This window comes from Paroedura picta, chromosome 1 (genome assembly GCF_049243985.1).
Source record: "Paroedura picta isolate Pp20150507F chromosome 1, Ppicta_v3.0, whole genome shotgun sequence".
NCBI lineage: Eukaryota > Metazoa > Chordata > Lepidosauria > Squamata > Gekkonidae > Paroedura > Paroedura picta.
The window spans coordinates 11534618-11548549 of record NC_135369.1 but is presented as its reverse complement, the minus strand read 5'-3'; the positions used below and the strand labels follow the sequence as shown (position 1 = coordinate 11548549).

Below are 13932 nucleotides of genomic sequence, written 5' to 3'. Positions count from 1 at the left end.
AGAGTCACCCTAATTTCAAGGAGAGTGCACTGACCTTGACGGACCCGTAGACTGATTTGGTATGCATATGTTTGGGTGAGGGTCTACAGCTCAACGACAGAGCATCCGCCGGGAGAGCAGAAGGCCCACGTTTCAAATCCACAGTGTCTCCAGTTAAAAGGATTGCGTTGCCTAGTGGTTCTCAACCTTCCTAATGCCGCGACCCTTTAATCCAGTTCCTCATGTGGTGGTGACCCCCAACTCTAAAATTATGCAAGGGTTCTTTCACAGAAAGTAAACCAAAACTGACCAATGACGTGAAGATCCATTGTTCATGATTGTATATTAATTGTTTTTTTCCCCCTGGGGTTTCTCAGTTCCGTTTTGCCTCTTGCCCCACCACGCCGATCTCGCTCTTTTCCGCTGCTCCAGACAGATGAACGCTCTATCTCGATCCACCCCGCAAGGCTGTTGGGTGGTTTGCCCAAGCTGCTTGCCCTGCCACGACCCCTGCGAAAGGGTCGTTCGACCCCCAAAGGGGTCCTGACCCCCAGGTTGAGAACCACTGGGGTAGCGAGTGATGGGGAAAGGCTTTGGCCAGAGAGCCTGGAGCACGGCACCCGGTTTGAGCAGTCAAGGCAGACCTCAATGTGCTGCTGGTCTGATGCGCCCCTTGAGCCCTAGACAGCTGCCCCCCGCCCTCCATAGCAGCTGCTAACTCTAAAGAACGGAGCAGGGGAACGCCACTTGTGTACAGTCACGGAGCTTACTGGCGGGCTGCAGATCTGACCGCCGTGCAGCCTTGTGGCAGGCAGGTAAGGAATTGACATCTTCTGGCTCTGTGCCCCCTGACAACACTCCTTCACTAATCTCTCAAGGCCTTCATTGTTTCCACTCGGCTTCTTCCCTTCGCGCATTTCTTTAAAACAGGGGTAGTCAAACTGCGGCCCTCCAGGTGTCCGTGGACTACAATTCCCAGGAGCCCCTGCCAGCGAATGCTGGCAGGGGCTCCTGGGAATTGTAGTCCACGGACATCTGGAGGGCCGCAGTTTGACTACCCCTGCTTTAAAACATACAGCTTCCTCTCCTCCCTTCCGTTTGGTCGATGCCGCACTTCTGGATCTCCTTCTCTCATCTCAGTCTTGATCTGGTCAAAGTGTGGCTCTCCAGATGCCCACGGACTACAATTCCCATGAGTCCCTTCCCAGCATGTTCTGGTAGGGGCACTTATGGGAATTGTGGTTCGGGGACATCTGGAGAGCCATAGTTCGGCCACTCCTGGCCTGGTCCTTCCCTATAAAGGCAGGCCTCTTTGCCTAAACCCAGCAGAGCTGGCATGGGACACCGCGGCGGGAGGAGCCGATCTCCAGTCCTCGACTAACTTCCCTTTCTCTTTTCTCTCTCTCTTTCTCTCATTTTCCCCTTAATCATCTCCTCCTCCTCCTCCTCTTCCACGCTGCCGCTGCAGAGCGCCTTTACAGCCAACTGGAGAAAAACCGCCTCCTCGCTCACGAACTGAAGTTAACGCTGCACGATCTCTGTGACTGAGAAAGGGGGGTCCAGCCAGTTCCGTTTCCAAAACCGGCTTGTTTGGGGGGGGGCTCACTGGGGGCGCGGGAAGGCCCGTCGGATGCAGTCGCTGAAAGCAGGACGCACTTTAAAAAAAAAAGTTTTCCTTTGGCCGACCCGTAGAGCAATTCTGCTGATGCTTTAACCCCAGGGCACTGGCTGCTTTTCCTTCCGTAACGTACTTCTTTTGTAAGAGCTTTTATAGACATGTATATCACCCGTTGTTTGGAGTGCAGTAAGCCACTAGGGAAAGTTCCTGTGGCCGTGATCCTGCACAGTGCAGGGGGTTTGGACTAGATCAGGGGTAGTCAACCTGTGGTCCTCCAGATGTTAATGGACTACAATTCCCATGGGCCCCTGCCAGCAAATGCTGGCAGGGGCCCATGGGAATTGTAGTCCATTAACATCTGGAGGACCACAGGTTGACTACACCTGGACTAGATGACCCATGAAGTCCCTTCCAACTCTATGATTCCAATTATTCTATGGTCTCTCCAGTAGCTCCTGCCTGTTTTGTAAGAAGCTGGAATAGCCTTAGTTTGGGGGCGGGGGTGAGCAATCGGGGGGACCCTTGTCTTTCCCGCAAGGGTCACTGCTCCTGTCGACCCTTTTCCGGTTCTCCATCAGCAGTGTCTTCTGTACTCTGTTCCAGCTATTTTCTTTCTGTAGGTTCCTTCTTGCATGGATTTGGCTCACTGGAGTTGTTATTTTCCTGTATCAATAAAACCACTGGCCCACTTTGTATGTGCTTTCGGGGTGTCTTTTCATACCTGTGCTCCATCATGTTAGCGACCGGACGGGGGAGGGGGAAGTGGTCCGTGGCCAAGGCTGTACAGGTACCTGCCCCTGACGGGGCATCTTGCGGCTGGAGGGGGTAACCCTGACAACGACGGCGATCGGAAACACACGGACAATCCGGGAGCGGCGGGCTGTGTAGGAAGCGTGTTTGGTGCATACACGTATGTGGAAGATAAGCGAAGGCACCGGGAAACGCACACCTGCCCTCCAGCTGTTCACCTGGCACGGAAGGCAGCTTCCGTTGGGAAACATGGGTGTGCACGCCGTCCTAGCTGCTCTTAATGCTGCTGCATGTTTCCGCGCATGGGAGGTTGTGTAGGAGGGCGTCTCCTGTTGCTGCTGTCGTCGAGGCACAGAGATTGTCGAGTGATCTTGCCTGTTGGGTTGTCATCTCAGTTCGAATCCTGTCCACTCGCACCTGGTGATTTCTCTTCTTCCCATCTCCCCTGCTTCTTTCGAAACTGCTGAAGTTTCCTTTTCCCCCCTGGCATGGACGAGGCATTTGGGAATATCTCCAAAGACCAGACTGCCTGATGCGACTGGGTCACAATCCCGTGCATGCCATCTGGGCTGAGAAGCCCCTCTCGAAATGCAAGCACTTGACTTCCGCAGTGGCCGATGCTTGGTGGGGTCACGTGGAGGGGGATTCAGAAATGGCACAAAAGGATTTCCCATCGAAGGGACGGGGAAGGAAGACATAAGAGGTTGGGACTGTATGTAGCAGCAAACCTGACAAAGGGCTTAGACTCCCGACAACCAGTGCTCAGCTTACCGAAAAAAGCTTCCTTCTAGCTCTGGCGGCCATGAATACACGCCGGGAAGTTCAGAATGTCTGCTGAGAGACTAGAGGGATGACAGAATCAGATTTTTTTTAAGGGTTAGGGTGGAAAAGGCAATTTCTCCTTCCTTGCAATTCGTGAGGACAGACTAACATTGGACCAAAATTGGAAACTCGAAACACAATTTCTCCCAATGCAAATTCTGGAAATCCTGGTTTCCTGCAACCAGGTTGGTCAGCTCTATACACATGTATGCAGGTAAACGATTACAGGGGGAGATATTTGTGTTTTGGGGGGAGCTGCACAACCCACGCCTTTGCAAGTTTGAGCTTCATTTGGCTGCACGGCTGTGAAGAGCACCGGAGGGGTGGGGTGTGGCACGGACGAGCCGGGGTCTCCCAGAATCCTCCACTAACCGAGCCCTTTTTCTTCCCAGATAAACTGAAATGCACCAAAGAGGAGCATCTCTGCACGCAAAGGATGTTGGACCAGACCCTGCTTGACCTGAACGACATGTAACAGAACCGCCAGCCAGCCAAGCTTCCCTTTGATCTCCCCCCCCCCCCCACCTTTGCCTCCCCTCCCACACTGCCTTTTTTTGTAGCCACTCCAACAGCAAAACCTCTGCTGGGGCCAGGCTGTTGTCTTAAAAGCTGACCTCTGCTCCTCGGAAGGAGGGGGGGTCAGGGGCTGAAGGTTAAGCTTCTTTTTAAAAAACCAAACCCACCAAACCGACGTTGCCAACTTAACCAAAATGCCAATCCTTGCCCCGCCTGCAGGGTTTACAGGCCGCCACGGCGCGTCACGCTGCCGGCCGTTCTATTAAGGGAAAAAGAAAAATATTCGCGCACAAACATGGATCTCTCTTTTTTTAAGGCAGGGTGTATCTGAGATGTACACTCTTTGTAATAAACCGGGGATGGGGTGGGGAGTTTTTAGCAAACATTCCATGTAATGTTTCCAAACATTCCCAAAGCTCTTGAAGCTGTAGGGCTTGTAAGCTTAAGCGATTAATTCTGCTCTCTCTCTCTCTCTCTCTCTCATTACCCCCTTATACTCTCTTTGAATCACCCACTTTATCTGGGGGGGGGGGGTAGGTGATCTGCTCCCTGTCCTCCCCTCTAGTTACTTGAGAAAAGGTCGTCCTAACCGGTTTTTGGAATCGGCCCGGGGAAGTCACCTCTGCGGACCCCGAGACTTTTTGACTTTTTTGGATCTCAGAATTTGTGCTTCGAGTGGGATGGGGGTTTGGGGGGGTTGGGTGTGCTTTTGCCGAAGCACAGTATGAACCGCTGTGCTTTAAAGGCTATTGCTAGTATGGAAAAACAAGCTGTATCATTAATATGAGATTTCAGGGGAAGGGGGAGGGTTAAACGAGAAAAAAAGCTTCGGTCCTCTCCCCCCCCATCAACACAGTTCTTTGGGCGCCTTCTCAAGATTCTCGCAACTGGTCAGCCAGTAAACTGCCATTTCCTGCCCCTCCTGACCCGATCCCCAGAACTCTTTTCTCTCTGCCCCCCCCCCCCCCCCCAGCTAGGCTTAGCTTTCTCTGTGCTTGTTAAAAGCTTCATGGCTGCTGTCTGGAGGCCTTTTTGGGGCGGGGGGGCTGTGCTCAAAGCAAGGGTTTCTCTCCATACAAACACACACACGCCCCATTCCCCAGGCCTGGAGCTCTCTTACTGTCTTAACCACACACTGAAACTGGATGCCAGCTACCGTGTCGCTCTCTGCTCTTCGTGACGTCTGGTCCATCGAGGTGTTTTCGCATTGGTGTCCCCCTTCCGCGGCTCATCGGAGGGAAAGCGCTTTGGCTGAGGCAGCTTTCGGGGCCAGTGTGGAGAAATGAGGAACCATATCAAGTGTTTTGATACTAAAAAAAAAACAAACCAACCAACCACCTTTGTCTTTGATTGTGTCTTATATTTTTTTGGAAATATACGGAAGCATTCCCTCTATTGTTCTGTGTTATTGTAAAGCTTTCGATCCGAAACGGTCGCTCTTTAAACCAGTGGCTCTCACCCTGGGGGTCGGGACCACTTTGGGGATCGAATGACCCTTTCACAGCGGTCACAGCAGGGTGGGTAGTTTGGTGGGGGGGGGGCGCTGCCACTGTTGTTGCTCCTTCTGAAGGCGCCCACCAATTTATATACAATTTATATACGATCATGAATGGTCGATCTTCACATTTTCGGTTTAGTTTCTGTGAAGGAACACTTGCATCATAGAATCATAGAGTTGGAAGGGGCCACAGAGGCCATCTAGTCCAACCCCCTGCTCAACGCAGGACCAGCCCTAAGCATCCTAAAGCATCCAAGAAAAGTGTGTATCCAACCTTTGCTTGAAGACTGGCAAGTGAGGGGGAGCTCACCACCTCCTTAGGCAGCCTATTCCACTGCTGAATTTTTTTTGCCTGATATCTAGCCTATATCGTTGTACTTGAAGTTTAAACCCATTACTGCGTGTCCTCTCCTCTGCAGCCAACAGAAACAGCATCCTGCCCTCCTCCAAGTGACAACCTTTCAGATACTTAAAGAGGGCTATCATGTCCCCTCTCAACCTCCTCTTCTCCAGGCTGAACATTCCCAAGCCCCTCAACCTATCTTCATAGGGCTTGGTCCCTTGGCATCATTTTATGGTTTGGAGTCACCACAACTAGATTAAAGAGTTGCGCGATTAGGAAGGTTGGGAACCACTGCCTTAAAGCAAAGTGCTACACATGGCGGGGGGGGGGGGGGGGGAGCTAGCCAACAGGCCACCAGTTTTCTAGAGGGCACCGGAGCCCCTAATGCAACGGTCCCCTACGTGGAGTCTGTGGGATCCACAGGTCCTCTTCCAGGTGTCCAAAACAAAAAGGAGACAATATCCTGGCCCCAAACAAAAGTCAAGAATCTAAGGACGACAAGGGAAATGAACAGAGGTCTATATAGGATGGAACACAATTTAAGAAATATATGATACCAGCATTTATTAATCCAGTTTAAAACTGAAGGCTTTTAGCATATAGCTTCAATAAAATCAGTACAGGCATACATACTGAAACCTCCACTGGTCCCTGATTAATAAATACTAGTATATATATTTTAATTGTGTTCCGCACAGTATAGGCTTAAATTCATTTCTATCTTCCAGGTGGCTTTGTAGAAAGAGGGTGGGCCTTTACTCTGCAAGGCTTTTAATCGGCCATTGGAGAGGAGATTGGCTTTGGAGGGTGTTTTTTTTTTTTTCATTTGGCGCCAGCTGCCATCACACCACAGAGAATCTTCACGGTGCAAATGGAGGGGAGCAGCTGCAGACAGCCCCTTTCGTACAGTGATAACACACACCTCTTTCATTTATAGGGGCTTTTTCTGAGGCTTAAAGGTGCATTACAGAATTTAAAAGCTGAATTAGACCATCCAAGACACCCAAGCAAGGCAGCAGGACTAGAATTAGAGTTGGAACACCATATAGGTTGCCAAGGCAGAAGACAATGCAGTACCACCAAGGTGACACATACAATAAATACTGCAATACAGGTCGCACTGTTCTGCCCAGAGCTATTCTATACTGCAGAAGTGCAGGGGGGAGTCTTTTCTGATCTCAAGCGATCTTTTTAGTAACCTGGGAGCCACCATGGAGAAGGCATGTAAATGGTCAGCTGTCACTCTAGCAGCCTATTTCCAGATGTGCAAAGGCTCTATACCAAGCCATTTGAACCAATCCATAGCAAATTTCTTAATTTTCAACCACAGCTTTCAAACATTTTGACTGTATGCTCTGCGGTGTCAAAAAGCTGCCAATAAATCCAGTAAGAGCTCAGCCTTTCGAAATTTAAAGCATTGGACTAGTATCTGGTTGGTCCAAATTTGGATCCCCACTGGTGCCATAGAAGCTCCACATGGGAACCAGTCAAACTTTCTAAGTCTAGCCTACCGCACAGGGTTGTTGTGAAGCTAAAATGGAAGCAAGTACAATGTAAGCTGCTTTGGGCCCTTGATAGCATGAAAAGCAAGTCTAGCCTACCGCACAGGGTTGTTGTGAAGCTAAAATGGAAGCAAGTACAACGTAAGCTGCTTTGGGCCCTTGATAGCATGAAAAGCAAGTCTAGCCTACCGCACAGGGTTGTTGTGAAGCTAAAATGGAAGCAAGTACAACGTAAGCTGCTTTGGGCCCTTGATAGCATGAAAAGCAAGGTAGAAATGAGATAAATACGTTCAGGAGGGAGTTACAGACTAAAGTCAGCAGCACCCTCCTGCAAAGAAGCACCCTCTACACCAGGGATGGCCAAAGTGGGTCTCCAGATGTCCATGAACTACAATTCCCATGAGACCCTGTATGCTGTAGATGCACAATGCCACCCCTGCCCTACAGCAAATACAAATTTAAATAAACTGCCCTAGAACAGGGGTAGTCAAACTGCGGCCCTCCAGATGTCAATGGACTACAATCCCCATGAAGGGCTGGCACGAGCTCATGGGAATTGTAGTCCACGAACATGTGTAGGGCCGCAGTTTGATTACCCCTGCCCTAGAACCAACCCACACCTCAAAGGTGTGGGCGGGATTAAAACCAGCCTCATCTGTACGGAGTGACGTAGAACGTCGACTCCAACCTATCAAAGACTCGGATGAAATACACTCTGACTACCCAAGGGGGGAGGGGGGAGAAGGCGGCCTCCTCGCATGCGCATCATCGACCTGGCGGCGCGCATGCGCACGGTCATGCCGCGCGCGCGGAAAAACCGAGAAGCGGCGAAAGGCGCCCGCTGCTCGCCGCCATTTTGTTCCCGCTCCGCCTTTCGTCGACGATGAGGCCGCGCGTCTCCCGGCTGGGCTGGGTCCCACCGGCCGGGGCGGCGCTGTTGTTGTTCGTGCTGGCGGGGCCGGCCGGTGCCTACAAGCTGAACGTGCCGAAGGTCCTGCTGCCTTTCAGCCGGGAAAAGCGCGTCCCCTTCGTGCTGGGCGCTGAGGGCGGTTGCTATTCCTGGTGAGGGGCGGGGCCGCCCAGAGCGAGCGGGTGGGGGCGTGGTCAAGGGCGGGGCCTGATCTGCTCTGTGAATGAGGAGGGCGGTGACGTGCGGGTGGAAGCCGCTCGTCACTGATCTAGTGGGTTGCCAACCTCCAGGCGGGTCCAACTGCAGAGGCTGGTTGAGCAAACGAATAAAGGTGCGACCCAGAGGCAGGGGTAGTTAAACTGCGGCCCTCCAGATGTCCATAGACTACGATTCGAATGCTGGCAGGGGCTCATGGGAATTGTAGTCCATGGACATCTGGAGAGCCGCAGCTTGACTACCCCTGCTGTATGCTTCCAGAAGAGATCAAGGCCTGCGTAAAAATAAAACAGTTCCACAGGACCTGCAAAATGTTTCAGGACAATATTCCTAGTACAGGACAGTTTTCAGCCAAAACTCATGGTTCTACATTTGTAGCCCTGAGCTTTGTTGTTGTTAGGTGCGAAGTCGTGTCCGACCCATTGCAACCCTTGGATAATGATACTCTGGGCCTTCCTGTCCTCTACCATTCCTGTCCTCTACCATTTAAGTTTGCACCGACTGCTTCAGTGACTCCATCCAGCCACCCCATTCTCTGTCGTCCCCTTCTTCTTTTGCTCTCAATCGCTCCCAGCATTAGGCTCTTCTCCAGGGAGTCCTTCCTTCTCATGAGATGACCAAAGTATTTGAGTTTCATCTTCAGGATCTGGCCTTCTAAGGAGCAGTCAGTCCTGAGCTAACAACTATTACGAACATGAGAATACCCCTGCTGGATCAAACCAGTGATAAATTTAGTACAGCTGAGGCCTTCCCCTCATAAGAGGGTCTGTCTAGTCCTGCCTCACACGGAGGTCCAGCAGCAGGGCAGGGAGGCTGAGACCTTCCCCTCATAAGAACATCAGGAGAGCCCTGCTTTGGTAAAGGGATAACTACAATTTATACTGCTGTGTACTGTCTGTTGCTGGAAGCCTGCTCCCACAGATTAATTCCTGCATCATTTAATGTGTCGTCTTTCAGTGCTTACGCTCGGTTTCCATACTGTTTCCTATTTCAGAGTCCTGCAATCCCTATCCTATTGCGTTGCTTGTTAGATGCCTCTTCTTGTTCGATGCATCGATTGACACTGTTTAATGCACTGTGAATGTCTGTGAGAGAAATAAACATAGAGATGACATAAGAGAGCAGCATTGTGTTGTGTTTCGTAGGGACTCCACTCGCCATGACACAGTCACTATTGAGCCAATGTATGAGAACGGCACCGTTTGCTCACGGAGAGCTTTGCTGACTACGCGCTCTACCCAGGCGACAAAGTTAGCCAGCGTTGTTATGGCAGAAGAGATAGGTGGGTGGCATAAAGGAAATCACAAGGAATTTAATTAGTAATGATGGGTGGGGTGGGGTCCCCAGCCTTTTTGAGCATGTGGACACTTGTTATCCTGACACAGGGTGGCGGGCACAACAATAAAATGGCTGCCGCAGGAGGTGGAGCCAACTGCAAAATGTTAGGATTTGAGGTTACGCATAACTCTGATCGTGATTCTTGAGCATTTGAGGGGAAGCTCTGCTTACAAGATGGCCTTTGGACCGCACAGACAATCGGAAGCCCTGCACAACACAAGCCCCGTCTAACCCTGCCAACTTTATGAAAACACTTGGTAGGTGCCAGAAAAGGTTCTGGTTGATGGCGTGGTACCCATGGGCATCAACCTGGAGACACTGGATCTAGTGCAAAAATGATTCCCACATATTACAGCCCGAAAATCCTCCTTTTAATGTCGCTTCTCCCTTTTGTGAGTTTTCTTATCCTTTCTTTTTCTTCCCTCGCACCAAACTTTCCCCATAAACTCATGCATCTTTCAGCATTATTTGTGCATTGGTAAATTGACATGATATACTGAATGTACTTGATATATTTATTTAAATCCAAAAGCCACATACTGGAGAGGTGTGAGCTGCATGTGTAGTTGCGGAATTAAGAAGTAGCTCACAATTCACAGTGCAAAGAAATCTACCCAAACCAAGAAGTGAAAAGCAGAACACTAAAAAAGCCCTAATGAACATGTAAACAGACATACAAAGAAATTGCTGTTGTTGCTGAATCAGTCCACCTAGCCCACTTCTTTTAATAAGGGAATCAACTTAGTGTAGTGGTTAGGAACGGCTGCTTCTAATCTGGCAAACTGGATTTGATTCCCCACTCCTCCATATGCAGCCAACTGGGTGACCTTGGGCTAGTCACAGTCCTGATAGTGCTGTTCTCCCAGAGCAGTCCTGTCAGAGCTCCCTCAGTCTCAACTACCTCCCAGGTTGCCTGTTGTGGGGAGAGGAAGGTGATTGGAAGCCATTTTGAGATTCCTTCATGTACTGAAAAGCAGAGTTTAAAAACCAGCTCTTCCAAATGTTCATAAGTCACAATAAACCAGCATAGTCCCCACCACCACCAGTAAAACATTTTAAAACAACAGGGAAACCTCAGAGGAAAAAAAATACTTCCAGTTTGTTAGTTTGCGATGGGAGGAAATCTGATAAAGGTGCCTAGGATTGTATACGACTGGAAGAGATAAAGTTTCAAAACACTTGAGCATGTGCAGAGTGCCTTTGCAGCATGTAATAAGTTTAACTGGCCCTCCCCCTTAGTGTATCAGAGCCGAGAGAAGATTAGCCGAGAGATCCATGATCCACCAAGCCAAAATGTGTCCCACCAGTCATGTACGGTAGCTCTAGGATCTCAGTGACCCTCCTGTATATGTCGCCTGCCAAAAGAATGAGCCTGTTGAATAGCAGACAGGCTACAATACTTGCTTTGCATCATCACTTGCTGGCTCAGTCCAGACATCCCTTCAGACTTCCTGCCCTTCAACCCATCAGCACTGTGAAAGCCCTGGGAGAAGCACTGACACAGCAAAGGGACTTTGTAAATCCCAAGGCACTGCTTTAATCGGTTGGTTGCGCCAGTTCTTAATTGACCACGATGGTGGCTCCAGCGACTAGAAATTCAAACTTAAGTATTCGGCAGTTTCCCCTGGAAAAATGGACATCATGGCTTGCTTCAGCACTCAACAAATGGGAGGAGTGAAGCGGGACCACAGCAAACGCAGTGCCAGTGATTCATAGTCTCAGAATGTGCTTATCGCGAATTTCCATTGACTTGTGATTTGCAGTTTCCTTTTCGTTCCCATCCGCCCCACCAACCTAGTAGTGTTTTGGGGTTTTTTTTTTGCTAAGCGTTCAGGAAAGCCACGTGAGGCTCATATGGTGCGTTGTGTCAAGAATGGCCAGCACACTTTTATTCTCTCTCACTTTCCAGTGACGGGCCACTTGCTGCGTTGCGACATCATCGTGGACCTCATCGACCACGTGGAGATCATTTCCCGAACCCGAGAGATTTACGTTGAGGATTCGCCACTGGAGCTCAGTGTGAGGGCTCTGGATTTGGAAGGTACCATAAAGGCTGCTCGCCTCCCGCGGAACTGTGCTAATGACCGGGCTGCTTTCTGCAGGCGCAAAGAGCCTTCCCCCGATACAAGAGATGCTGTGAGCCCCTCCTGAGGGGGCAAAGCTCCATGCACTGGCAGAGACGCTACTGTTTGAGGAACAGAGGTGGGGATATATCACAGAAATGTGATAGACCAGTGGTCCCCAACCCCCGGTCCGCGGCCCGATACCGGGCCGCAAAGGCTATCATACTGGGCCGCCAGCAGCCGTGCCTGCCTCTCCCCCCCGCCACGAGAGGGGGGAAAGAGGCCGGTGCGGCAACTGGCGCGGCAGCCGGCGCACCAGCTACATAAACGCGCATGCGCGTTTGCGCCCCTTCGTGGCCAAAACGCGCATGCGCGGCAACTCTGCACATGCGTGTTGGCGCCATCTGGTGGCCAAAATGTGCATGCGCAGCAATTGGGCATGCGTGTTTATGAGCAACTGCGGCAGCCGGGCCGCTGGCTCTCCCCCACCCCCGGAGGCGGTCCCCGACCAGAAGAAGGTTGGGGACCGCTATGATAGACGATACACCTTCTGTTTTTACTGAACGTTGTAATGTAGCTCCTTTGGTGTAGCTCCTTTGGAGAGCCAGTTTGGTGTAGTGGTTAGGAGTGCAGACTTCTAATCTGGCATGCCAGGTTCGATTCTGCACTCCCCCACATGCAACCAGCTGGGTGACCTTGGGCTCGCCACGGCACTGATAAAACTGTTCTGACTGAGCAGTGATATCAGGGCTCTCTCAGCCTCACCCACCCCACAGGGTGTCTGTTGTGGGGAGAGGAATGGGAAGGTGACTGTAAGCAGCTTTGAGCCTCCTTCGGGTAGGGAAAAGCGGCATATAAGAACCAACTCTTCTTCTTCTTCTTTCCTATACCATAAATCAAGGGTGGCCAAACTGTGGCTTTTCAGATGTCCATGGACTACCCTGCTGGCAGGGGCTCGTGGGAATTGTAGTCCATGGATATCTGAAGAGCCACAGTTTGCCCACCCCCGCCATAAATGATGCTGTCATGTTACCACTAACTCCTCGACAAAACAGTCCTGGCATAGCAGCAAAAGGCAGTTTATTGAAAGAGCGAGGCAGAATACATGAGACTTCATGTTGAAACTGATTAGCTAGCTACATACAGATCAATATGTTTCCCAGTCATCCCCTCCCCTCATGACTAACATGCCTTAAAGCTAAAGGTAAAGGTATCCCCTGTGCAAGCACCCTTGGGGTGATGCCTCTAGCGTATTCTTGGCAGACTCAATACAGGGTGGTTTGCCAGTGCTTTCCCCAGTCATTACCGTTTACCCCCCAGCAAGCTGGGTACTCATTTTACCGACCTCGGAAGGATGGAAGGCTGTGCTGGAATCGAAATCCCAGCCTCATGGACAGAGCTCCAGACAGCATGTTGGCTGCTTTACCACCCTGCACCACAAGAGGCTCATTTAACATGCCTTAGAATTTAGAAAAAGCAGGCTTGCTACTTTCCAAAGAGAACAGCAGCCCAGGCTACCCTCAGGTGTTCGACCTCTAGGTCAAACAGCACATAACTGCCAGTTCCCTTCTTCTCCTGGCGCCATGCTGTTAACATAACACTGCCAATTAGTCTACACAACAGTTCAAAGGAATAGCAGAGAGGAGATAACACAGAGGGTGCATCTGGTCCTAGAGCAGAGCAAGGAAGATCCCCTCCCCACTGAAAGCACAGCAGCATGCTGCAGAATCAGATACTGATAGATGCTTTCTTTCCCTCTACTTGCAAGAATGTTTGGATATATATTCGTTGTTGTAGACATGAAGAGCATCTAATCGGGATTGATTCCCACTGATGAAACTCCAAGCAAAATCCTATTATTAAAGATTCCTTCTGCACCATTTATTTCTTCATCATCACCAGTAGGGCTAGCCATGCCTTCTGCAATTTCTCTCCCATCCTAGCTCAGATAGAGCTTTATCTTTCCTGTCTAGCATGGAGTTCTCTTACACTAAAGCAGTGGTTCTCAACCTGGGAGTCGGGACCCCTTTGGGGGCCGAAAGACCCTTTCACAGGGGTCGCAGCAGGGCAAGCAGCTTGGTCAGGGGTGGGCGTCATCTACACCAGTGGTCCCCAACCTTTTTATCACTGGGGACCAGTCAACACTTGACAGTTTTCCTGAGGCCCGGGAGGGAGGTAGTATTTTGCCGAGGGATGTTGCCATCGCCTGAGCCCCTGCTCCACTTGTTTTCCCACCGGCGCCCCTGACTACCTGCCGCCCGCTGGGGGGCGCTGCTAGAAGCAACTGCACAGTGCCACGCTGAGGGGGAGCCCCAGCCATGGCGGCCGCTGGAGAGCACCGAACGTGAGCCAGTGGCAAGGTGGCAGGGCAGCCCCC

The 13932-nt window shown here is 50.9% G+C and overlaps 2 protein-coding genes across 14 annotated transcripts in view; both read left to right on the top strand.

Annotated features, from left to right (window-relative positions):
- TPM3 (tropomyosin 3) overlaps window positions 1-5080 on the top strand; it is an 89621-nt gene extending 84541 nt beyond the window's left edge. For 8 of the 13 annotated variants that reach the window (XM_077321515.1, XM_077321460.1, XM_077321508.1 and 5 more), the window contains one exon: window positions 1448-2290. In XM_077321515.1, coding sequence (XP_077177630.1) covers window positions 1448-1527 — 80 coding nt within the window. In that variant the 3' untranslated portion in view covers window positions 1528-2290. Of the gene's footprint in view, window positions 1-1447; window positions 2291-3561 lie in introns of those variants that run through there. The other 5 variants (XM_077321499.1, XM_077321481.1, XM_077321471.1 and 2 more) reach the window with 1 other exon arrangement.
- Window positions 5081-7824: 2744 nt separating this feature from the next.
- Window positions 7825-13932, top strand: part of NUP210L (nucleoporin 210 like) — a 73638-nt gene continuing 67530 nt past the window's right edge. The window contains exons 1-3 of the mRNA XM_077321444.1: window positions 7825-8090; window positions 9300-9436; window positions 11402-11533. Of these exons, the coding sequence (XP_077177559.1) occupies window positions 7912-8090; window positions 9300-9436; window positions 11402-11533 (448 nt within the window). The 5' untranslated portion in view covers window positions 7825-7911. The remainder of the gene's footprint in view (window positions 8091-9299; window positions 9437-11401; window positions 11534-13932) is intronic.